A 25,976-nucleotide genomic window follows, 5' to 3' on the forward strand; every position below is an offset into this window, starting at 1 on the left:
TTCCTCAGAGCTAAGATTATGCCCTTGTAGAAAATGATCCCCTGAGTCCATAGCTCATGCCAATTATATTCAATTTTCTATAACTCTCTATCTGGCAAAATACCCAAACAATTCTGATTTATGTACAGTTAGCTTTATCACACACGGTATGATTTTGTTTCTTTGAATGTAGCTACATTTTGTTATTCTGGCTCTTAAACTAGACATGCCCTGAATTCCTTGATGACCTAGTTATGACTTTATTCTATTTGAAATAGAAACTGTTTAATGGTTTTAATTAATTAACTCATAGAATTCAGGTCAGTCACCATGATAAAATGAGATTTGATTTGAAGTTGCTATTATAAGTCTCTCCCTCCTTGTTCATCAACAAATGTCTACAATCACTTAAGGCTGCTTCCTGCATTGCACTGACACACTTCCACGTTTGCAACGTTTGGAAAGTTGTGGTCAATTCATGGCTTCTAGAGAAAATCTTCATATGCTTGAAAGCCTGCATGCAATGTAATCAACTGCCTTTTATTTCAAAATGAAAAGGGGCTAGGGGAAAAAACATGAAGAGAATCTTAAAGATTTTTTTAATGTTATTTATTTTGTATGTGTTTTTTAAAAAAATAATGTTGGCAATTGGGTGATATTATGGGGCATGGTGGCGCAGTAGTTAGAATGCAACATTGCAGGCTAATTCTGTGGACTGCCAGGAGTTTGATTCTGACTGGCTCAAGGTTGACTCAACCTTCCCTCTTTCCGAGGTCGGTCAAATGAGGACCCAGATTGTTAGGGGCAAAAGGCTGACTCTCTAACTTGCTTAGAGAGGGCAGTAAAGCACTGTGAAGCGGTATATAAGTCTAAGTGCTGTTGCTATTGTTATTAAGTGAATATCCAAGGCTCACTGCAGGGTCATGATTCTTTATTTTGCCTTAAAGCAAACAAGAGTCTGTTCCAAAGTATTTCAAATGAAGCGTAAGTATATTCTGCTCCACGTAACACCAAAAGGCTTGGAACAAAGGGAGGAGATAAGAGAAGCTGCCTTGAACCCTCCATCTGAAGATGCCATGATGATGATGATGTGTGTGTGTGTAGGGAGTGTTTGTTGTTGTTCTCCAAACAGCCAATGATCCTGCTGTCAGATGACAAAAAAAATGAAAGTTACTATACCAGGAACACAGGAGCAGCAAAAATAGCAAGCTGCTCCCCTTCCCCCCAAAATCAGATGCTTCTCTCTGAAGAGAAAAGCATTAGGTTTATATAACATCCAATAAATGGCACGCTGGTGTGGTGAGGCACAAAGGCTGATGTTTACAGTAAGAAAACATATCATCAGTGTCACCATTTCCCTCCATTCAGGAGTAATTCTTTCCGGTTCTTCCTCTAAGAACTACAATTCATTCAAACCAATGGGCTAAGCATTACATGAGTTTTTAATTTATCAAGAGAAGAAGAAAAAAAATGTCAGAGCAATACCTGAAGATTTTTTTTTTGAAAGAAAAACTCCAAAGAGAAAAAAAAAATCAGTCCATCAGTAAGGATGGACAAAAGATTCTAATTTAGAACAGCACAAAAGACTCTAATTTAGGACAGCATATGAAATAGAAAAGTGAATTTGGAAGAGAAAAAAGAATCTGCCTACAGAGAGTTCAACTAAATTCATTAATTTCTCCATATCTGTTCATCTCCCCTTAGGTTGTACCAACCATTTTCATCACCCCAGATGGCCAAAATGGGCACTGGTTGTGCATATAAATCACTTTGTGATTTGGGATGAACAACCCTTGAATGGTGTGGGAGTAGGAATGGATTTCCAGAGGAAAAAAGCTGCAGACTACAGGAACCAGGAGCACTACTCAGGTAACCCTAAGGACAAGTGCTTCAATGACCCTCTAGAACACGGGTTCCCAACCTGGGGTGCTTGCACCTCCTGGGGGTGCGAGAGCGATATTCCAGGGGTGCAAGAAAAGTCCAGGTAAATAATAGGATATTGGCTATATGTTGGCATTTTTATTTATGATGCAATGGATTAACTTTGTTTTCATTTTAGAGTTAAGTATCGTTATTTAGTGGCCGTCACATACATAGCTGAAAAGATTCAATCCTACCATATATTTAACTTGCGTTCAGTAGTTCCTAAAGTCTAAATTTCAGGGGTGCGAGGTTCGAGTGAAATTTCTTTAGGGTGCGGGGCAAAAAAGGTTGGGAACCACTGCTCTAGAAGGATGCAAATGATCAGCTTCCATTCCCCACTATCCTGTCAGAGCTGAAGAAGCTTCTCGGATGAGAAGCAAAAGGTCTTTAAAGAAAAAACAAGAAAGTCCAGTTGCCTCCTGAAAAAAGCACTTTTGGGAAAACTATGACCTGGATGACTGAGAATCTCAAAGACCATTAAAGACTATTATTTTCTATGATCTGAAAGATGAAAGGTCATGAGTATTTCTCTCCTTCTAAGACCCAAACTCAAGACTCTGTATTTTCCATAGTCCACAGGAAGCAGGCGATCAACATTTTAATTAAGACCCATGGTGGCCCAGTGGTTAGAATGCAGCATTGCAGGCAGTGGTGGGATTCAAATTTTTTTACTACCGGTTCTGTGGGCGTGGTTTGGTGGGTGTGTTGTGACTTGGTAAGTGTGACTTGGTGGATGTGACAGGGGAAGGATACTGCAAAATCTCCATTCCCACCCCACTCCAGGGGAAGGTTACTGCAAAATCCCATTCCTTCCCCACCCCACTAACCTGCTTTCCAGTTCCATTCTCCTGTGCAGGGCAAAAAAAGAAGACTCAGCCAATCAGCTGGGACTCAGGAGGCAGAGAATAGATGGGGGTGGGGCCAGTCAGAGGTGGTATTTACTGGTTCTCCAAACTAGTCAAAATTTCTACTACCGGTTCTCCAGAACTGATCAGAACCTGCTGAATACCACCTCTGATTGCAGGCTAATTCTGCTGACTGCCAGGGGTACAATCCCCACTGGCTTAAGATTGACTCAGCCTTCCATCCTTCCAAGGTTGGCAAAATGAGGACACAGATTGTACAATTATTTGGAAAGTGAAGACATCAGTCATGAGTTGAAACTCTGAAGCAGGTTTAGCTTCTGCCGTCTTTCACTCAGTGGGAAATGTTTAAGGCTCTCTATTTGTCTGAACTAAAAATTCTAATCTAGCTGGGCTGTATCTGAGGCCTGTGTCAAAGCAAGGATGGAAAAGAAGTTAAGCGTCTGGAGAGCTATGATTTACTGCTGAGCCCTTGTATGAAGTCTGACAATGCCAGTTGAGCTGATGGGAATTATAATTCAGATTCATGGTTTTAGCATTTAACAGTAAATAAATAAAGTTGTATCGCAAGGTCAGGGTGACTGCTGAAACATCAAAATGCAAAACTTTTGGCACTCTTATTAATCCATTTAGAGTTAGAGATAATAAGATGAGAAGACAGCGGTGCACAGCTTTCATTTGCTTTGTGAAACAAAGGCCACACTGCAGATAATGAATTGGACCCAGTACATTTATTTATTTACTTATTATTTATCAGGACTAGATCCCATCTTTTGTAGAGGAGCTCAAGGCAGTATATACGGTATCCCCTTCTCTGTTTTTACCTGACTTCAACAGCTCTGTGAGAGAGGGACTTGCCCAGAGTTATCCAATGAGCTTTTGGGCCCAAGACTGGATTAGTGTCAGTCTGATACGTTCATCATACGCCAAATTGGTGCTCCCTTGCTCACTCACTCTTTCTTAATACAGATTTGTGGGAAATAAACGCTTTAAGTGTCTGGCAAACCTTAAGAAATCCATTTTCCTTGATAAATCCCCACTATCCTGCAAAGTGCAAAGACAATTACATTTTTGACCCTACTACTCTGAGAAAGGAACTCTAGGGCTTGAAAATGAGTGCTGCCCTACTTCATATGATTTTTATTATGAGATCACTGATGAGCAACTGACAAGTCTGGTCTATTTCTGAATGAGTCCTTTAGATGCTATCTTTTATTTGGGAAGGATCACAGAAATGTCAATCATTTTCTTGGGGGACATATGGGAGAAAGTGGACAAAAGACTCCATCATTGTTGTGGGTAATCTCTTCCAAGTGTCAGTCTTTTGTAAACTCTGCCTGTCCGGAAGATAACAACTGATTGATGGTAGTATATAAAACACTCCAATGCATTTTCTACTTAAATGCGGATGACAGAAATAGCAGCAGAAGTGACTGATTGAAGCTCAGTGAAATATTTATCCTCTGCTTAGCCTTTGGTAGCATATCTCAATCTAAATAAAATCCAATGGAATAGTATATCCACATTCATGTCATGATGCTTTTTCCTTCCCCTATTTGCCCTGTTTTGTTTTATTCTTATTTTCTCAAGCACATTACTACTCATTTTTCTGCTAAATGCAACAGTGTAAAAAGATATTCCTTGGAAAATGGTTTCTCTTTTATTTGTATTAGCCTGTAAAATGGCATGGTTTTGGGAGAAAATAATAGTAACTCTCTCCCAATATCAATATGGTGAGGCGTAATTAACAGAAATCCATACTAGATTGGTCAGTATGCCCTTGGTCAACAAGAACCACACTAAGTATTGGAGTTCCTGGACATCTGGTATCAAGTGAATTACAGGACTCAGGACTGTTGACTAAGCAACCAGGGTCAGTAACTGGAAGAAAAATGACTTACTTGGGACAAATACAAAAATTTTAAAAAAATAATGATCTGTTTGGCATAATTTCTATGGAGATTCTCAATCATCCAGGTCATGGTTGTTCCAAAGGTGTTTTTTGCATAAAGATGGCACAGTGAAGCGAGCTCAATCAGGGCTGTCTTAATGCATGGGCCTGATGGGCACTTGCCCATGGGCCCCGTGATGATAGGGGCCCCATACTAATCTGTGTATGTTAACCCTTCAATGCACTTTGTATCATATAAATACAGCAACATATTTATTACATTTTACTGCATTTTAATTAATACTAACATGCAAATATATGATTAATTTTATTGACCATTTACATTTTTATTCCTGTGAGTAGTTGTCGTAGGACCCCCAGTACACTGCTTTGCCCAGGGCTCATAATGCTGTTAAGACAGCCCTGAGCATAATTGCCAATTCAGTCAACTTGTATACATGTGCAGCATATGTGTGTGTGTGTGTGTGTGCTTCTTTGCCTCAGACAGCAAAACATGATGGACCATCTCTGTGGCACAAGTCCTCTCAAGCTGCCTTTGAATCAGCTTCAGTTACACTTTAAGTAGTTAACTTCATTGCAAACCAAAGCTGCATGTATGTGCATGCACAATCTCTTATTTTGTTTACTATCTTTTCCATTGGTGAGGTTGCTGAGTGGCTCTGAACTTTGGACACTGATGACAAAGCTGCCATTTCACCTAGGCTAGGGAATCTTTTATGGTCATCTTCCAGAACTGAAATTTCATATTTTAACAATATTGTTTTAGCTTTTTATTATGGTTATTGCTGCAGTGGTATTTATATTGGAGCTTGCAAGCTACCCAGAGTACTAAGGAGGTGGGAAGTATATGCATTTGTTAAACAAGTTGCTAAATAAATAAGGAGAGAAAAAGGAGGATCAAAGTTATTCTGTGTGAGTAGTTCTCATCCCAGCCTGATTAACGTGCTGAATAAGACTGTCCTGATAGGGGCTGAGAACCAACTGCCACATTTCTCCAAAAATAGTCATGTGTGGCTTTCAAGTGAAATCTTAACAAAATGGTTTTCCTGACATTTTGTTACAGGGCTGTATTTATTTTTCCCTCTTCCAATTTTCATCCCAGATCTACTAAACTCATTAGACTTGACTTTGCCTCATCCCATCAAAGTTTCCTCTCACATCTCCTAGCTTCTCACCAGTTAGTTCATGACAATTCACAGAAGTAGAATGAACCTGTAGCATACAGCAATAATTTTTCCATTTCCACAATTCCTGTTTCTTGAAATTCAGTATGGAGGGGCTTTGGCATCTTAGCTTTTAGAGATGAAACTTCTCCTATAAAAAACCTTTGAAATAAAAGCAGTTGCTTGGCTTTAACAACCTAGAATAAAAACCTTAATTAACTGAATGACTATAAAAGGACTTTAACATCTGAAAATGTCCGTTTAATGAAAGAGATAAAAAGGCTTATTGCAAAGTCAGTAATTATACAGATGATCAACTTTTCCAGAATTAAATGCAAAAACTCTTTCCTTACATTTTTTGGTTCAGAGGGAAACAGAAGGTGTTTTTAAAGTTTTCATGTAAACAATGTTCATTACCACTGAATTCAAAGATACATTACAGAACATCCCACACACCATCCATAATTCTGGGTAACAGAGTCTTATTAATCGTTTTACTGAAATGATATACAAAGAGCAACCAAGTATATCAAAGGAAACAAGAATCATGGTCTGCTCTTCTCTATGGAGACTTTTGCTTTCCTACTGCTCTTAGAAAATTTTGGTATTCTTTATCATCTGATCAATTTAAGATTCATGTGTCCTAGAAAGCGTAGACAGTGTCTTGCACAGAAGTAGACAGAATAGATTCCAAATTTACAAACTCTCTCTGCTTGTGTGAGTCAAGCACTTGTTACAATTGTTCTGATATTCCTATATTAATTCCACATTGTGATCTGGCTTTGTGCCTTTCCAAGAGTCTTTACAGTGACATCTTTGTCATATTCTATATGGTTGGGGCTTTCCATCAATTTTCCTGAAAGTGCAGCTGCAACTAATGTTACAATTGTTTTGGTGTCATCTCAATATTGGCCATTTTCTTTGTTCCTTTCGGAAGAGGTATTCAGCAGGTTCTGACCAGTTCTGGAGAACCGGTAGTGGAAATTTTGGGTAGTTCGGAGAACCAGCAAATACCACCTCTGACTGGCCCTGCCCCATCTATTCTCTGCCTCCCAAGTCCCAGCTGATTGGCTGGGACTTCTTTTGTTGCCCTGCACAAGAGAATGGAGCTGGAAAGCAGGTTAGTGGGGCGGGGAAGGAATGGGATTTTGCAGTAACCTTCCCCCAGAAGTGGTGAAGGAATGGAAATTTTACAGTATCCTTCCCCTGCCATGCCCACCAAGCCATGCCCACCAAGCCACACCACGCCGACCAAGCCACGCCCACAGAACCAGTAGTAAAAAAAAATTGAATCCCGCCACTGGTTCCCTTGTATGGCTGCTTTCTATGCTTCATTTATCTATCTATCTATCTATCTATCTATCTATCTATCTATCTATCTATCTATCTATCTATCTCTATCTCTATCTATATCTATATCTATATCTATATCTATATCTATATCTATATCATCTATATCATCTATATCATCTATATCATCTATATCTGTATCTGTATCTGTATCTGTATCTGTATCTGTATCTGTATCTGTATCTGTATCTGTATCTGTATCTGTATCTATATCTATCTATCTATCTATCTATCTATCTATCTATCTATCTATCTATCTATCTATCTATCTATCTATCTGGTATTCAGCTTTGTTCGGGTATTTTCCCACGTCATTATAGTTGTGCTTTTAAAGTTTAAAAAGAACCCAATACACAAGCCTGAGGATGGCAGATGAGATTCTGCCAAAACGTCGCTATAATAAAAGCACAAATATTAAGACGTGGGAAAATACCCGAAGAAACCTAAATACCATACATATAAATACCCGTGAAAACATAAAACAACATAAGAAATATATTATTGAATTGCAATAGTGATATTGCAGTATCATAAATGTTAAGATGTATGATATTGTGTATTTATTTATTAGGACAGTTGTTCCTAGTCTTGGGTCATAAGGGGAAAAAAATCCAGTAATGTTATAACTGAATCATCATTATGTGATTCTTTAAAATAATTGTTAATCCTTTAAAGCATTTTTCTTCTTCTTTTGGAGAGTTTGAGGGAGCTCCAATGATGTCTACATACATGGGTTCCAGACAAAATGCAAAATCCTGCTGAATCAGTAATCCAGATTCAGGCTATTCTGTTAGAAAAGAACTCCCTTTTGCACCTTCCCGTGTCTAATGAGAAAATGTGCTGTTGGCAGGAATGTGACATAGCAGGTGACACAAGAGACAAAAATGGCTGTCTCTCTTTTTTTTATGTGTGATTATTTTATTACGGACAGAGGTAACAAGAGGAAAGAAGGTGGGAGACAGAGATTGAAAACACAGTTTTGTCTAGCTGGATTTTTGCTTCACATTCTTTGATTGTCTATTTGTTGAAAAAAATATTCCATATTACGTGTACAATCCCAAGTGAAAGTAAATCTGTCTGGAACAGAATAAAGAGCGTAGACATCATCTAATACCCTGTTATGTTATCTCATAGACATGCAAACTAATCCTGTGGTGAAAACCTGGTGGTGGCAAAAAGCTGAGAGAAAAACAGATGAGGTTTTCACACACATATATAGTCTCAAAATGGATTAAGAAGCTTGTGAGAAGTTTTGGAGTGTTGGAGATGGATTCAGATCAGAAAACAGCTGGTAAACGAAGATGGAATTAAGAAGGAATTGGGTTCCAGGCTGATAATGAAGAGGAGTTGGCATAGAAATCACCATGCAAAGAGAAAGACAGTGTGGCATCTGGGTAAATTCTTAGAGGGAAAAAGGGATTCAAGGCTGCCAAAAAATAGATCAAGGTTGTGCTAGCCACAAGAGATTACCAGCAAAATTTTAATTGAAACCTTTGATTAATCCATTGGGGAATTTAGAAATAGCTACACGGGAAGCTTTAGTTTAGGACGGACATACTAACATGTTAGCGGAAGCAATATTATAGCAGGCAGGGAGATAGTTAATTTTGGAATGGTAAATCAATTAGGTCATAAAATATTATATTCCTTTGAAGGCAGAAGCAAGAAAAAGATGAGGAAAATTAAGTTGGTTTTTATGCATTAACTGAATGCTCTTTGCTTAGTATGTATATATCTATGCTATGTATAAACAAGCATTGGCAAGAAGGGCTGTTGTGCACATTGTCTACCTGATGAATTCTAAGAACTTATGACAAAGTCCTGGAATTTCTAAATTCCAGGTTGGGAAAAGGGGAAATCATTAATGAAAAGTTGTCCTTTATTCCCTTATTTATCTGTTACCTAAATATTGTCTTCTTCCCAATTTGTTTTTTAATCCAGTCATTTCAGATATTTTAACAGATAAGATTGGGAGATTACCTGTGTGTGTACATAAGGCCCACCAGGCCTGTCTTCTGATAATTCAAGGATTTCTATGAGCAAAATGTCACAATTATTTTGTTTCAACTATTGCTATTCAATAGTTAACCAAAGAGTTAACCAAAGACATTCCAATTTAAGGTGGCAACATTTTTGTGAATTCAATTTGAACCCTTCAAGATATTTGGAGCTCATTTTATATTCACTGTAATTGCACAGATGAGTAGAATTCATTCGATATTTGTTCATCTCAACACATTTATTTTTGAACTATAGGTGTTCTGTTTTAAATTAACATTAACACTTGATGTGAAATAGGAATACTTTGGGTAGATTTAAGGAGTTTGGATGAAGTTGTGTCCTCAACAGATGCATGTATGTGTATATGTATACATGTGGGATATGCATAATATGTGTGTGAGTGTGTGTGTAAGCATTGGTGAATTGAACAATCATTTGCATCTAAAATTCTTCCGATAGGGGCTTAATCAAAACAAACAAAAGAATGTAGGTGCATTTCTGAGTGTCAGATTTTGTAGAGACACATGATAGGCATCTTAAACTGTATGAAGGGAAGTCGTGTAAAAGAGCAGAATTTTTTCAGAGCTATTCCAGAAAAATAGGACAAGAACCAATGGGTAGAATCTATAAACAGATTTCAGATGGAGGTTAGGAAAAATATTCTAACAACAAGAATTATTCAACAATGGATTAGATTTTCTCAAGAGATAATAGATTCTCTTTCATTGGAGATGTTTAAATGGAGACCGGATGCTCATTTGTCAGAGTAGTTATAGGAGTAAGTTCCTGCACCGGGTAGGAGGTTGGGTTAGATTATCTCTCAGGACCTTTCCATTCTATGTTCTTATGATTTTGAAGCTCCAAAGAAAAGAAAAAATAACATCCACCCCCAATCCCGACTCTACAAATACAAATACAATGCAGAACCACTACAATTGGGGGAGTCCTGGCACTGATTGGAAGCTAAAAGTTGAAAGTATCACCCAACTAGTAAGAAATGCTACTGAGCTATGCAATTACCAGCCCAAATTGGCCTTCCTTTTTCTTTGATGTACCCAGGATTGCAATGCAGGATATAAGGCAAAAACTCAGCTACCAAATTGAAATAAAGAAATCACATAGTATTATCCACACAAATATCTCATATGTTTTAATCAATAATTTGTTTTACGGAAAACAAACAAATGCATCCAAGGAAGGAAGGAAGGAAGGAAGGAAGGAAGGAAGGAAGGAAGGAAGGAAGGAAGGAAGGAAGGAAGGAAGGAAGGAAGGAAGGAAGGAAGGAAGGAAGTCTCAAAGTCACCATGCAAAGAAACTCAGCAGAAGTTTCAGAGGGATGCTTTGCGACATACCCACAACATGCCCTTCCTATAAACTGCTGGACTAATACAGCAGTTTGCATATTTAAAACACTCACAAATCAAATACCAATATGATGGGCTTGTCTACTATTTCTGACCAAGAGGCACAAAAACCATTCCCAGTTGAAGATTACCTTCATCCCAATATAACAAAATGCTTCTTGTATCGCTACCAATCTTATATGTGTAGCAGTTCTAAATTAAAAATTCAGGAGCTGCACTCTGATGACTGTTGTCCTGAATGATAAACATTTCAGTGAAATGAATGCCAAACCCATCCCCACCATCTACCAGCAATGTGTCTCCTTAAGTTTTGGTACAGCTGAATTGTTGTTGCCCAAAGAGTTGAAAGAAATACCTCTGAATATGTCTCTGCTTTAGCAAAAGCTTTTTGTTCTTTGTTTTCATCATGAAAATATGAGCCATGACCACAATTCTAATAAACAGCTATACCTTTGACAGCTATACATGCATGACCATGGACATCTTTATATTAATTGCTTTATGAAATTATAGCCAATCTGGAGGTCTTTTTCTACTGAATTTGAAGTACTAATTTCAAATAGTAACAGTAATTTGCTTCACACCATTGTTAGACAGGGTTGTATTTTCTTTATGCCAATGACCCCATCTTTCTGCTATTAACTCTATTTATAAACCTGTTGTCAGCATTCCAACAAAACCAGATCCCAATCAAAAACTCCAAGACAGGCATTTTCTCAAAGTTTCTTTTTATTGGAACAGTCATACCAGCACATCTGGGAAAACCCAAATCTGAGAGTTCCAGTTTTTCCCTCAGTAAATCAAAAATCAAAACCCAACCCCTGCACCCATCACATGGTCCAATCACCATCTGTCCCAACTTGAGACATCCCCTCAACCACTCCTCTTCCAGGTGCAGGAATAACATGACCTTGACTGAAAATAAGAATACTAACACTCTAAAAAATCCTCCCTCCTAATTTCCCAGGCATAGGAATGTGGCGGCATGGAAGTTTCTGGGTTTAATATGGCTTCCAAAGCTGACACCTGTAGTGGTCATCTATACAGCCATTTTGCCATGATTTCCTCCTCCTCTGGAGAAAGAAGGAAATCCTGTTAGCATAAATCCAGGGGTGTCAAACTGATGGCCTGCAGGCTGGATGCGTCACATGCAGGCCACGCCTACCCCAGCCCCATGAAAGGGAAAAAACATCGTGAAACATCAGATGATGGTAACGTGATGCCCCGAGTTTGACACCCGTGGCATAAACAGGTCTGTTAAATGCATCTGGAACAGCCACGCAGTCCATACGGTTCCTTTGCATGACACTGTAAGAGCAGTGATTGGCATGTTTTTTGGCCAAAGTTTGAATGTCACCAACCACAGAAAAGGCCATCAGCAATTTTCATACTGAACATCGATGAATGATGGTGGCTATAGTGGATAGCCTCATTTTTCCAAAACAAACAATTGGCTTCCAAAACAATTATTGGCTTGTCAACTGGATGCCCTCAGTGAAAGAATTACAGTTGTTGACTCTCTCTTGGTTGCCACTGTTCACCCTTCCAGGTAGACTTTCAAGGATTTCATGAATGCCATTTTACTGTTGTATGATATAATAACAGAAATTTGAAAGTCTGTAGGAGTATACCTGTGTCCTCTTACATTAAACAGAATCAGATTTATCCACTGATAAGTTGACCCATTTAAAAAACAAAATTAAGGATGTGACTGTAGAAACTGAGATTCTGCTCTCCCCCTGCAGCCAAAACAGCATTGCAGAACAGGGACTAAAACCACATTGAAGGGGCAACAGATAGGTTAAACTAATTATAGTTGAACAAATCACCATCTCAGCCTGTCAGTTCCTGCCTCTTCTCCATGTGCCATTAATTGACCAAATAAGCATTTCTCTGTTTTGCCAGGAAAAACACTGTATTATATATTAGAATCTTTGTATCAGCTTCAGGTTCCTTCAGAACTGGGCTGATGAGAAGATGGAGCTTGTATTCTAAAGACATGTTTTCAATAAATAACATTAAAGCTGTAGAAAACAGGCTCTGTGAATGTGCCTATAAATTAGGCATTTGGAGAAGGATTCTGCAAAACCATTGTTTTATGTACCTTTTAAAAATTTGGTTTATAGTCTGCTATTTGATTTGAAGTGCTTGGCCCACTGACTGGCACAGTATTTTCACTCCATTGTTCCAGTTTTTGTCATTTTCTTTTTTCATACATGCTTCAGTTCATCTAGATTAATTAAGTAATCAATCAATTAATTAATACTACTCTTGGAGCTATATCCTGCCTTCCTTTCTTTGCTTAGAGTAGTTGCATTATACAGCAACTTCAATACAATTAAAATACAAATAACAGTCAGACATTAACATGAAATAAGTTAAAATGAGATAAACAAACAGTTCAGGTGTTGGTGAAAGAAATGTGCCTTTGCCAACTTCCTAAACACTGAGAAAGTGGAGATGTGGGGAAGGAAGAAATGCAGAGGGAAAAAAATATGTGTCTCCTCTTTCCTGTTTAAAGCCAGCCCTAGTCTAACCCTTTATGTAAGAGGTAGCTTCATGTAAAGTGTGAAGTCCATTATACATGAGGGAAAAGTGGAAGTATGCAGAGCACTGTGGCACGGGCATGCAGATGAAGAAGATGAGGTCTATGAAGAACAGGAAGTGGTTGGAGAACTCTGCTAAATGGTGGGAGAACCTCAGAGACTGGCAGTAACTGAAATCTCAGTGGCATTGGCTGAATGAGAATGACTTTGGCCGGAGAGTCACTGGACCAGAAGCAGTATGAGAGCTCACTGTGTGAGAAGGACAAAGGAATTGAGGATCTCAGAAATTGTCACAGCAGCATCTAGAAATATGAGGTCCAGAATGCTGGCAAGCCTTTGATAGCTAGAAGAGGTAAAACTTGGAATGTAAAGACAGAGAGCTGACAGGTACTATCTAGAAGACCAAAGATCCAACACGAGGCTTGAAGAAGCAAGTCAGCGTGGCAGCAGACCAGATATGGAGGCTGCTATGAAACTGCCTCCTCTACCCAGCAACAGAAATCCAAAGAAAAGCATAGCACCTGCAAGCAATTAACAAGGGCCTTTGTGAGGGCTGCCGGAGAATGGAGAGGCAGGGAATTCGAGCACCAGCAGGAAAAACACAGAAAAACAAGGATATGGCTGAAGTTAAGTCAAGCTACAGCAATAAGTAGAAAAGTAAATTAAGAATTCATAAGAGACATAGAACTAAGATGATGGAAAAATAAGGCATGAATTTACATAGAGAAGACAGAAAATCAGTACAGCAATAAAAGGGGAAAGGAAGATTATAAACTGTAGTCTGCTGAATGGAAGATAAATATTCTGTTACAAGCAACCAACTGAAGACACACAAGCTTAGCATGTTTCAGTTTCTCAGGAAAAATGTTGAAGGAGTTTAAAGGAATCAGGATAGATTGGATGGTTGTTGCTATGTACAGTACAATCAGCTCAGTAAATGGTGTAGTAAATGGTGTAGTGATATATGACTAATTATAGAAACTGACTTTCTGGCATAGCCACATTTCCAAATCAAGTGACATGTGGGATCAAACAATCTCCCATCTTGTTTGCGCCATGATTATTTCTGCTTTGTTCCACTGGCTGGTAAATCATTCCAACTCTCATTGTGTGGAAGTTCCTATTTTCAATTTTTATAAATTTTGCTACTACCCCGGCACAATTTTGAGATCTTAAACATTTCTGAAGTTATGATACTATTAAGAAGGTGTAAAACTTAAGTTCATATCTTGGGTGGAGTTTTGTCTCATTTGGTATACAGACTGTGGTTGGAGATGTCAGAGCAATGTGTCTTATCTATGCAGTTTTAATCTTTGACTGTCAAAAGGAAAGCAAGCATTATCTTGCACTGAGCATAGCCTAGTTCTTTTTGGAAATCAGCATAACTCTAATGAAACTTATTTGTATTGTTCTTGTGCACAAAACTAGATCTACAAAGTTCAGTAACACTGACGCCTGAATCTGAACTGGGAAAGCTCTGTCCGAACATTTTAGCTGGTGGTTGAAAAAATTGCTTAAATTAATTTCCTATAAAAATGTGAATATCTCTTCACAGCTCTCGGTATTGTTAGACTGAACTTTTGTGTAATTATTTTTATATGAATTTACTGAAGCTTTCCCTTTTTCATGAGATTCATATAGGCCCTCCATATTGCTTCTAATATGTTATCAGGTCTCATCTGATTTGGGGCTTCAGTAACTAGTTTTTTTTTTTTATTGTCATCATATTCATACTTTTTAGATAGTATTATATTGGTCTTGTTCTTCTCTAAGAATCTATCAGGATTGAGGCAGGCAACTAATATTGTCAAATAAATAAATATAAGAGAGGCTGTCACTAGAGATTATACTGGTTCTTCTTGAAAGATCTCAGTGCATTCCTAGAGTTCAAGGATATCAGAATTGTCATTATTATCTATCTTCATACCATGTTTCTGTTTTAGAAAAACAGGGTTTTTTATTAAGATTAGCCAAGATTTTATTTCAGTTATTTAAAAAACAGATTTTGCCAGTGAGGAAAATGACACCATAATTTGTTTTGTTTTGTTTATTTCTCAGATTTTGTGACTTCAATCAGTTTGTCAAGCAATTTAAAAAGCAGTTTAAGCTTTACATGACAGCTCCTGCCTGAGCTTGCAGCATAGAGGCGACACTAAGAAACTTGTAAAATTTCAGATGAATATTGGGTGGGTGGGTGAGAGAAATTTGCTTTCCTTTCTTCCAAGCTGTACATGTTTTGGGTTATTTTTTAAAATCATCTTACTATAGTTGTGAAAATGATATTGTTACAGATACATCTGTTGGCATCTATCTATACCAGGGGTGGAATTCTACCAGTTTGGCCCAGTTCGGGCAAACCGGTAGCTCCGAGGATCAGCTGGAAGCGAACTGGTTCAGTTTGCTCCAATGATCAGCTGTTGGGCCCACCTGCCCGTCCAGGTTCTAGTCTGTGCTTTATATCCTGGTTTTCAAGCTCAGCTGATTAGTGCAGCAAAGTGAATTGCCGCCCGTTAGCTGTTTAACACACAGGGATTGCTGGAAAAGGTCAGTAGCAAATGTGCTGCGTGTGCACAAAGCGCATGTTTGGCATGCACGCATGTGAAGTGAGCACTCACCAAACCGGTTGCTATACCAGTTGAATTGCGCCCCTGTTCTATACTTCAAAGGGATAGATGGAGATTGATGTGGAATTAAAAAGAGATGAAGCCTCCTCTTTCAATGCTCTCCTTTGTTGACATCTCACATAAATTAACATGAGGTAGCAAAGGACAAAATAAACGGAAGAAAGATATGAGGAAAAACAGAGGAAGAAACTGAAACTTAAATGGGTAGATTTTTGAAGTGAACAATCTATACACCCTCCCTGGTGGCATTATACATAACTGCATGTTTTTAATATACAAGAGAGAGAAAGCTTATAAACGTCACTGAAGTGTAAAAGAATTCTTCAACAATTCATTAACTTCTTTACCCAGAGTCACTGGAGACCCACAACAATCACAACATTACATACTTCCTTTTTGTCCATAATTCCAAAACTTGGTCCTTTCCAAAGATGGTATATTTGAGGGGAGAAAGATCAGTTTTTGAAGGCACATTGGATGACCATATAGCTGTCTCAACCATTCATATGGAAGGAAGGAAGGAAGGAAGGAAGGAAGGAAGGAAGGAAGGAAGGAAGGAAGGAAGGAAGGAAGGAAGGAAGGAAGGAAGGAAGGAAGGAAAACATAATCCAGCAGTTTTTGCAATTGTTTAGGAAAGGGGGAGAATTAGTCTCAGGGCATCTGCCACTAGGGTTATAAATTAAATGGACTGGAGGAAGAAAGTATTTGCTCCAAATTTCTTCCCCTTTTTTGACAGGCTTCATGGTACTCTAAGCTTCCTATCATTACTATTTTCTTTTTTTGACAGCTCAGTCTACTATTCCTGAGTGCAGGGATACATCATCTGGGTCCATAGGAATTGGTAAATTGAAACAGTGACAAGTTGAAACCCTCAGGCAGCTGGAAGAAAAGGAACAGGTATCTGTCAATGATGTTTAAAAGACATAAGTTCTACCACTGACACAAATTGCCAGATCCATGATGTTTTTGATGATTAGCATTGTCTCACCTGTGCTCATCACCTGAGGAATCAGCTAAAACAACCACTTCTGCTTCTGCTTTTGCCTGAAAAGAACCATCTATATACTTGACAGAAAACTTTTCTCAAGTCTAGCTTAGCCAAAAAGGAAAAATGCAAAAACAGAGCTTTCCTTGTCCTAAAATACATAACTTTTCTCAGACATATTTGGAGTTTTCGTGCATAAATATAATTCCAAGTTGCCAGTTATATTCAAATAAAACTAATCGTGGTATTCAAGATTAAATACATGCTGGAAATATTTATCGAAATGTTTTCATTTTGCACATAATTTTCCATTCCCCAGGAAACATTTTTTTCTTGTGATATTTTCAATACTCAAAAATATAGATGGATCTCTAAATATTACACATGTTTTCAATTATCGGATGAAGTAGTGAAAGAGCTTCATTTCCAACTGAAAATATTAGTTTTATTAATTATGGAGGGAACAGAGAAATATTGTCCAATGGGGTTATCAAGCAGAACACAGCTGGCAAGTTCAATGAAGCAAGAACTGCATAGATTTTACAAAGTCATGCTAGCCTGGGGTGGATATAGAATTTTGGACATGGCAAAAGATTTCCACAGCCTCTTGTGAACATAGTTTAATTAAGTTTCTATCCTTGAATAATTTTACAACTGGACTAAATTGCCATTTGCAAGATATGGTATCAACTGGCTTGATCTTCTCTCTTGACTATGCATATCTGCTTTCTCTCCCATTCCTTTCTCAGCTTATCACCATCTCTTACAACAGGGATCCCCAACCTTTTTGACGCCGCGGCCTGGTACCGGCATCAGCTGGGCGCCGCGGCCCGGTACCGGCATCAACTGGGCGCCGCCATCTTTTCGTCAAAAAGATGGGGGCGCCAGCGCTCGGTGAGTTTTTCGGTAGAAATGGCTTTCTACCGGAAAAGCTCACCGAGCTAGCGCCGCCATCTTTTTGATGAAAAGTGCTTCGTGAGCTTTCTACCCGGAAAAGCTCACCGGAAGCACTTTTTACCAAAAAGATGGCGGCGCCCAGCAACCAGCGGCCCGGTAAGAGTTGTTCCACGGACCGGTACCGGTCCGCGGACCGGCGGTTGGGGACCCCTGTCTTACAAGATCAACCTTCTTTCTCCTCCCCAGCAAGTTCCTTGAGAATTATTTTACATCAAGCATGATTAATCCTTCCTTCCTGAAGTAGTAATTTTGGGAGGGACAAGATCTACCATTCATGGACAATGATGGAAAGTGGATAGGATACTATCAAGGTGCAGAGGTGGAAATTTTAAATGAGGGTGGGGGAGATATTTGGTTTTTGTGCTCTCGTATTTCTCACAAAATAAGTTTCCATAAAAGTGAAAAAATGAAAGACAATAAGCCATTGAAATGAAACATTTGGAGATCTTTGTGGTAGGGAGACATGTAAAGAGGAAGAACCATTATTCAAAACCTGTCAGCCCTTCAAATTAGACCAGGTCAGGAAGCAAAAAATAGTGAAACTCTGCTTTATTAATTTAGGGCAAAATAACAGATTCTTGAAAGCCTGCAAGTGTTTTGCCTTCCCTCCCTCTTATACCAAAGAGAATCAAGTTGGGGCAATCTTGAGTTTCTTTCGCCCACTGTCTTGTTTTTCCAGGCAAAGTTCATGTTGTCTTAATGGTTGCCATGTATTCTCTCCAAGGTCAACTCTGTGCTCCTCTATTAAGCCACAACATATGTCATAAACTAATTTTAAAAAAGTTCTCATATAAAGTAAGACCATACTACTAGCTCATGATGGTTCATTTTACCAGAAGGTGTTTATATAATCCCTCTTTAGTGCTCAACTTAGCACATTTTGTTCATTTATGCAACCTGTCCAGAGAACATTGGTTGGTTTTAAAACTTGCTCTGCTATTTTAAGGGCAAAGTGAAATGGAAATTATCTTCAAAAAATAATGTGAGGCGTTTGTGATACAAGAAAAGGAAAATAAGCAGTGATGGGATTCAGCCAGTTCGCACCACTTTGGGAGAACCGGTTGTTAACTTTCTGAGCAGTTTGGGGAACTGGTTGTTGGAAGAACTTATTAGGGCAGAGAACTGGTTGAGAACTGAGAACTGGTTGTTAAATTATTTGAATCCCACCACTGAAAATAAGCCTAAGTTCTGGTCTTGATTTTCCATAAGAGTTCTCAGTTCTAAGCTCTAGATTTATAGCAGTAACAAGGTTTTACCTTTCTTTCTCCTCTTTGTCCCGATATGACAGCAAGCAAAGGTACATGACTTACCTCCCAATCAGTAGAAGTTCTCTAAGTACTCCCATGCGTCTCATAGCCATGAGGATTCCTCTGACGGTCATCCCTTCACAGAAACAAACCACAACTCTAGCCTTTGGCAACCTGTCCCGGAGCTTCTGTAACAGCTTCTCAAAGCTTTTTTCTCCCGCATTGCTGTAGATCTTGTCTGAATGCGCAATACAAAGGCCTTCTTGTGCAGCCAGTTCCTTGAAAGCTTCCATGCCACTCTCTCCATAGTTTCCTAAACAAAAGGGGAAAAACAAAGGAGAATATTTGTAGCTCAGGGTTGACCTGAAGGGTCCTTGGTGCTCTTTGAGCTTGCTTGTTTTCTTGGAGACATTTCATTCGCCAAACTAGGTAACATCATCAGTGCTGGGTGCTGGAGTGCAGTTTGCTGTAGGTTTATGTCCTAGTAGTGGTTTGCCTGCCAGTGTAGGTGGGGATGGTCTTAGAGATGTTTTGGTTGGGCTGTTTGCTGTTGGCTTCTTTGGCTGTTCCTTGATTGGGATATTGTTTACTTGATTGTTGGTCTGATGTTAACCTTGGACTTAATATATGCTGATATTGGTGGTGGTTACTGGTGGAGAGGTACTGGAATCTTTTTGTTCTCTTTTGGGCTGGTCTCTTGCATAGTCTACAGATGTTGTTAATGTCTGTGTGTCCATTGATGGTTGATTTGTCAGAGTGCCAGGCATCTAGAAATTCCCTAGCATTTTTGGACTTGGTTTTAATGGTCACATTTTCCCAATTGAAACTATGGTTAAATCCGTCTATATGTTGTGAAATTAAAGAATTTTCATCTTGTCTTCTGACTACTAGTTGGTGTTCATGGATGTGTTTTGCCAGTCTTCTACCTGTTTGTCCTACATAGTGGCTGTGTTTAGAAGCCTGGCAATTGCTAGCAGCTTGGCACTCTGACAAATCAGCCATCAATAGACATATAGACATTAACAACATCTATAGACTATGCAAAAAAGGACTATCACCCAGCCCCAAAAGGAACAAAATGACCCAAGCACCTCTCCACCATCAATTAGCACCCAGATCAGCATAGATTAACTCCAAGGTTAACATCAGACCAACAATCAAGTAAACAATACCCCAATCAAGAAACTGCCAAAGAAGCCAACAGCAAACAGCCCAGCCATAGAATCTCTAAGACTATCCCATCAGCACTGACAGGCAAGCTACTTGAATATAAACTGACTCCTTACTAACACTGATGGTGTTACCTAGTTTGAGTAATGAAATGTCTGAAAGAAAGCAGGTAAGTTCAGAGAGCACCAAGGACCCCTCAAAAGGGGAAAAGGTTATTTCCAATGTACCTGAGAGGCTTCAAAATGACCAAGGTTGTGTCTGCTCTGCTCTTAGCATAAATCTTAGCTGATTAAAACAAATCTAACAACTAATTCACTCCTCTATCATTTATTTGAGATGTAGGGGAGCAGCACTTTCTAATCTACATCTCCTTGGCCAGGCCATCAGTTTCCATCAGAGGTGGCATTCAACAGGTTCTGACCTGTTCTGGAGAACCGGTAGTAGAAATTTTGAGTAGTTCAGAGAACTGGCAAATACCACTTCTGACTGTCCCTGTCCCCATCTATTTCCTGCCTCCCGAGTCCCAGCTGATTGGCTGAGTCTTCTTTTGTTGCCCTGCACAGGGGAACAGAGCTGGAAAGCAGGTTAGTGGGGTGGGGAGGGAATGGGATTTTGCAGTAACCTTCCCTGCCACGCCCACCAAGCCACGCCCGCAGAACCGGTAGTAAAAAATGTTCAAATCCCATATCCCACCACTGGTTTCCATCTTACATCTCAGATAGATCACAGAGGCTGTATTGCTCAAATTATTTCACTACCACCATAAGAACAATGGAAAGCAAAGGAGGCAAACAGGAGGAAAATGTGTTTTCCCCCCTCCAGGTTAGCATTACTTTATTTTTACTTAGTTTGAGACACTGGCATTTCCAACCTAGTTGAAAGGAGAAGTTAGTATTCTGTCATTAGCAGAGATCCCTGAAACCAAACATTTGGGGGAAAGGGACATGAAGGTTAACCAAAAGCAAGGCTTTCACTTGTGCTTGGGTTTTGTTAATTCTGTGGAGACAGAAATCAATGGGGCTGCCAGCTATTAGGGCACTTGGAACACACAGTGAGGTGTGAAACAAAGGCTGTCAATATTCCAAGAGGCCCCATTTGTCTCTTTCTTCATAATTGCTGTTGCAACAGAGCATTATTCAAGGTATTGTTCCACCTGGTTTAAAGCTTGCAAGTTGCTCAGCTGTGCTTTTTTATCTTTGTTTGGCAATCCCTCAGGCACCTTCAGAAGTCTTTGTTTTGGGAAATTGCCTCTCCCTGGTTTCTTTTGGTGTGAAATTAATAAGAGCAAAAGCAATTTTTATGCTTTCCATGGGGCTTTATAGAATGAGTGGTGTGGCTTTGAGTCATAAATTAAACACAAAAGCAACAGTATAGTGATTTTCTTCCTCTTTTTCTCCCAGGCATGGGCTCACTGTATATTTGTAAGTGACTTAAGAATACATAAGAGAAGAAAATGATACCACATGGAAAGAATTCTTCCCTGAAATACACTGAATCTTTGCCATTTATCAGAAGAGTTTTGGCACTCCTAGCCGTAGTAACATAGTTCCACATGTTTCTGTACATGCTCACAGGTTATGGGAAGTACCTATTTCCCTTCTTTCCACTACTTATCTATCCATGTTCATTCAAGCATTGTGTCTGCAGCTAACAGATAAATTGAGGCAAAGCAACTAGCTTCAATTTTCACCTTACAATATTCATAATTGGAAATCAGAACCAGGTCACAAGAATATAGCTGACACTGGAGACCAGTGAGATATACCTAGCAATAACAATAGCAATAACTCTCAGATTTATATACTGCCCCATAGTGCTTTACAGCACTCTCTGGGAGGTTTAAAATGTCAGCATATTGCTCTCACATTCTTTTTTTTTTTTTGACCTTTGAAAGACAGAAGGCTGAGTCAACCTTGAGCCCCATCAGGATCAAACTCCAGACTGTGGACAGAGTTTGCCTGCAATACTGCATTCTAACCACTGCACCACATCCTGAATTTCATGTTTAAGGCCCTATTTCTAGAAATCATTCCACTGAATTCTAGGGACAACTCAGGAAGAAAATGATTTGATTTCCAAATGATTTCAGAAGAATACAGAATAGTTCACTACCCTGATCATACCCTTATTAATAGCAAGTTCTTTTTACAAGCCTTCAAATCTCCACATATGTAAATTGTAATCTAAACCCTAATCTCTTACACACTGCCAGAAGGAGGTATACTCCAGTTTCTTTCTTTTAAACCTTGTTGGACTTAGGAAGTGTATCTTTGTTGCAGTTGCCCCATTCTTTGGAATAACCTCTCCTCCATCCAACGTATGCCAGATTCCCCACCTCTTTTCTCCCTCAGAAAGCTGTTAAGACCTGACGTTTCCCCAGTTGTTAAGGGCCAGTTGAGTGACAGTTCTGATTGTCTTGCTTTACTGATTTGCCCCATTTTATATTTTGCATTTATATGTTGTGTTTGTCTATTATTATATGATTTTTTATAGTGTCATTCAGTCATGTGATTGTGATTTGTGATCTTCCCAGATGCCTTGTGACAAGCAAAGTCAATCAAAGCTTCACTTTACACCTATGTGATTCACTTAGTGACTGGCATAATAAAGATTATAAAATTGGGCCTGGTCACATGATGACTTGCTTAACAACCGCATTGCTTAGCAACCAAAATTCTGGTCCCTGTTATGGTTGAAAATTGCCTGTAAGCACCATGCAACAATGCTGTTGAACAAATGTAGATTTCCAGTGCTAACATACCTTCAATGATTTGCTAGGAAAAAGACATTATCTTCTTTTTGCCCAGCAACTAAGGCAGAGACTGGATTGGTTTGTACAATTAATTTTGTCAGTATGAATGTTATTTATATAAATCCATATGAGCACCATCTAGTGGGCAAAATATAACCATTAAGGCAAGTTTATTAATATTACTAGAGAAATACTTAAAAGATGAAAAATTTATATGACCTAAACAGAAACTAGAGTATAATTTTATTATTAATGTTTGTTGTACAGACAGCCAAATATTTAGAATAAATTTGGCATGTTTATCCACCTACTGAGTCTTCCTCGAGGACCTGGGATAGGCAGATGTGAATGTTTGATGATGTTAAAGATATTGTCTCAGGATGGAAGCTGTTCCAAGTAAAGCTGTCCTTTGTAATTGACTGATTTGTCAATTGATTGACAGTGAATTTGTCGGGGCTGGTGGTGTTCAAATGGTGCTCCAGCTATTTTGGGATTTCACCCAAGCTGCCTATTACTATTGGTACCACCTTTGCTTTCTGTTGTGGCCTGTTGTCCACCAGCTCCTTCAGCAGCTGAATCAGATGATGAGGTGGCATTGGAGTCAGGGCCAGCGTGAAGGCAATCTGAGAGCTCCAAGGGGGGAGAAGAAATGGACCTGTCAGAGATAGAGACAGAGGTGGAAGCATTAGAAGCATCCATCAGCCCTCAGATTGAGAGTCAACAGCCTCCAGGTCTGGACGTGGCTGATGAGGAAGAGGAGGAACAGCTGGGTCCAGTGCCTGATGCAGGGATGTGCAGAAGGCAGAGGAGAGGAGAGCAGTGGAAATCAATGGGGCGATCCTTGGGACGGAAGAACCACTGCAACTAGCGAAGCCCCACCCTATTTCTGGGGTTAAAAGGCAGGGGGCGGAGATGAATAGGTGTGACAGACAACTATTAATCTTCCTGCTGGACAGACTAGTTAGCCTGGGGTGTGTGTGTGTGAGTGAGTGTGTGTGTGTGTGTGTGAGAGAGAGACATTTTGCCAGGGCTGCTGGTGCTTCTAATAAAGGGAACATTTAATTAATTACAGAGGATTTGTCATATTTGGGAGCCAGGTCAGAACACTTTCTTCTGCCATAGTCATTCTGCTTCTATTTGCAGGTCCAATGTGGTTGAACTTCTGCCATAGCTCCCATCCTTCTCATAGCATACAAACACCACAACCACATCCAAATAGTGCCTCACTGGGGGATTAATATAATTGACCAGATGTTTAGACTGGATTTGGCATTTTTATCCACCTGTCGAATCATTATTGTTGTTGTTGTTATTTTATCCCACCTTTTTATTTATATTTGGTGAACTCAAGGTGGCAAACTTAGTTACCATTCTTGCCTCCTATTTTGCCCACAACAGCAACCCTGAGATGTGAGATGGGCTGAGAGAGAGAGAGAGAGAATGACTTGACCCAAATCACCGAACTAGCTTTCATGCTTAATAAATAAATATTGTTGTTGTTGTTGTTGTTGTTATTATTTTATCCCACCTTTTAATTTATATTTGGTGAACTCAAGGTGGCAAGCATAACTACTGTTCTTGCCTCCTGTTTTGCCCACAACAGCAACCCTGAGAGGTGAGATGGGCTGAGAGAGAGAGAGAGAGAGAGAGAATGACTTGACCCAAATCACTCAACTAGCTTTCATGCTTAAGTGTGGGGTGGGGTTTTGCCTTCCTTAGACACAAAGGGAAGGTAGGATCTTTGGTATTGTGGCTTTAATTACTCTTGTCTTTTAGAATTTTCAAGTGGCCTCAATAGCTCTCAGACAGAGTGCTAACAACCAGATGACTGCAAAGAAATACAATCCTTCCATTCATCCCCACCATCCTGTTAGAAGCTACCCTTCCATTCCCTTACCATCCAGTCACAACTGATGAAGCTTCTTGGATAAGAAGTGATATTCAATTTTTGGGGGGGAGGAATTCAATTTTTTTTATTACCGTTTCTGTGAGTGTGGCTTAGTCGGTGTGGCAGGAGAAGGATACTGTAAAATCTACAGTCAGATGTGGTATTTGCCAGTTCTCTGAACTACTCAAAATTTCCACTACCGGTTTTCCAGAACTGGTCAGAACCTGCTGAATACCACCTCTGAATGAAATGTCTTCTTCCTCCTCAAAGAAAAAAACAGTCCAGTTGCCTTTTGAAAAAGCACCCGTGAGACTCCCAATCTCCTGGTTTCTAGGTCAGCACCTTAATATCTCATCAAACCTAGTTGCTGGTGGCATTAATATTTTTAGCTTGTCTATTGCACAAGGGACTTTGATGATTTGGGCCATCAGGGTTGTTTTAAATGTTAATTTCACTGCATCCTGATCTGTAGCATGGGACACTATCCTTTTCTGGATGATTGTTCTGAGACAGGATCTTTGAGATCATGGCTTTAATTATTCTTATATTTAGGATTTCAAGCTCATTTAATCAGGGTTGTTTTGCCTCTTTAATTCCTTAGCTGCAAATTTAAAGCTTTTTTTCTATCTGTTTTTGGTATACTTTTAAGATTTATAAACATATATTTATGAATGTAATGGTAAAATTAGATGATCCAATATTAGGGCATCAAAGTGCATTCTAAGGACCACACTGAACACCATATTAAGACAGCAGCTCATAAATAATAATTGAACATATTCAGCACTTAATGTTCAGCAATCAGGATTTCCCTGTTATGTTTTGGTAATAGAAATTCCTGTTAAAAACCTTTGGAAGTATAGTTAGGGAGTGAAACTTCACATCCAACAAAACATGCTCATGTAACATGTAATTAATAAAGGAACTTCTGGATAATTCTCTCATTTTGGCTCTGACAAATTATTTCGCTTAGTTATTGTCCTTTAAGAGTACCACATTGAAGGTTATTTCAGCCCTGAGCTACAATTTTCTCCTTTATTGATAGAACCACATTGCTGTTTTACTGGCAGTGCCATACACAAAAGTGTTACAATCCTTCATGAATTAAGTTTCAAATGGGTCCTGTTCTTCCAAAATGTTTAACCGAGTCAATAAAGTGATAGGGTGTCACATAAATATCAAAAGAGGATCAACTGATCCAGTCCATTGATGAGCTGCAACTCTCCAGGCACCCTTTAGTTTAGATACTAGC

The 25,976-nt window shown here is 39.1% G+C and overlaps 1 protein-coding gene across 3 annotated transcripts in view; it reads right to left on the reverse strand.

Annotated features, from left to right (window-relative positions):
- Nucleotides 1–25,976, reverse strand: part of GRM1 (glutamate metabotropic receptor 1) — a 208,317-nt gene that overhangs the window by 126,565 nt on the left and 55,776 nt on the right. For all 3 annotated transcript variants that reach the window (XM_087970380.1, XM_087970377.1, XM_087970385.1), the window contains exon 3: nucleotides 18,978–19,227. In XM_087970380.1, coding sequence (XP_087826506.1) covers nucleotides 18,978–19,227 — 250 coding nt within the window. The remainder of the gene's footprint in view (nucleotides 1–18,977; nucleotides 19,228–25,976) is intronic.

The sequence above is a fragment of the Notechis scutatus genome, chromosome 1 (assembly GCF_049901735.1).
Source record: "Notechis scutatus isolate UNSWTSFEM ecotype Mainland chromosome 1, rNotScu1.2, whole genome shotgun sequence".
Taxonomy (NCBI): domain Eukaryota; kingdom Metazoa; phylum Chordata; class Lepidosauria; order Squamata; family Elapidae; genus Notechis; species Notechis scutatus.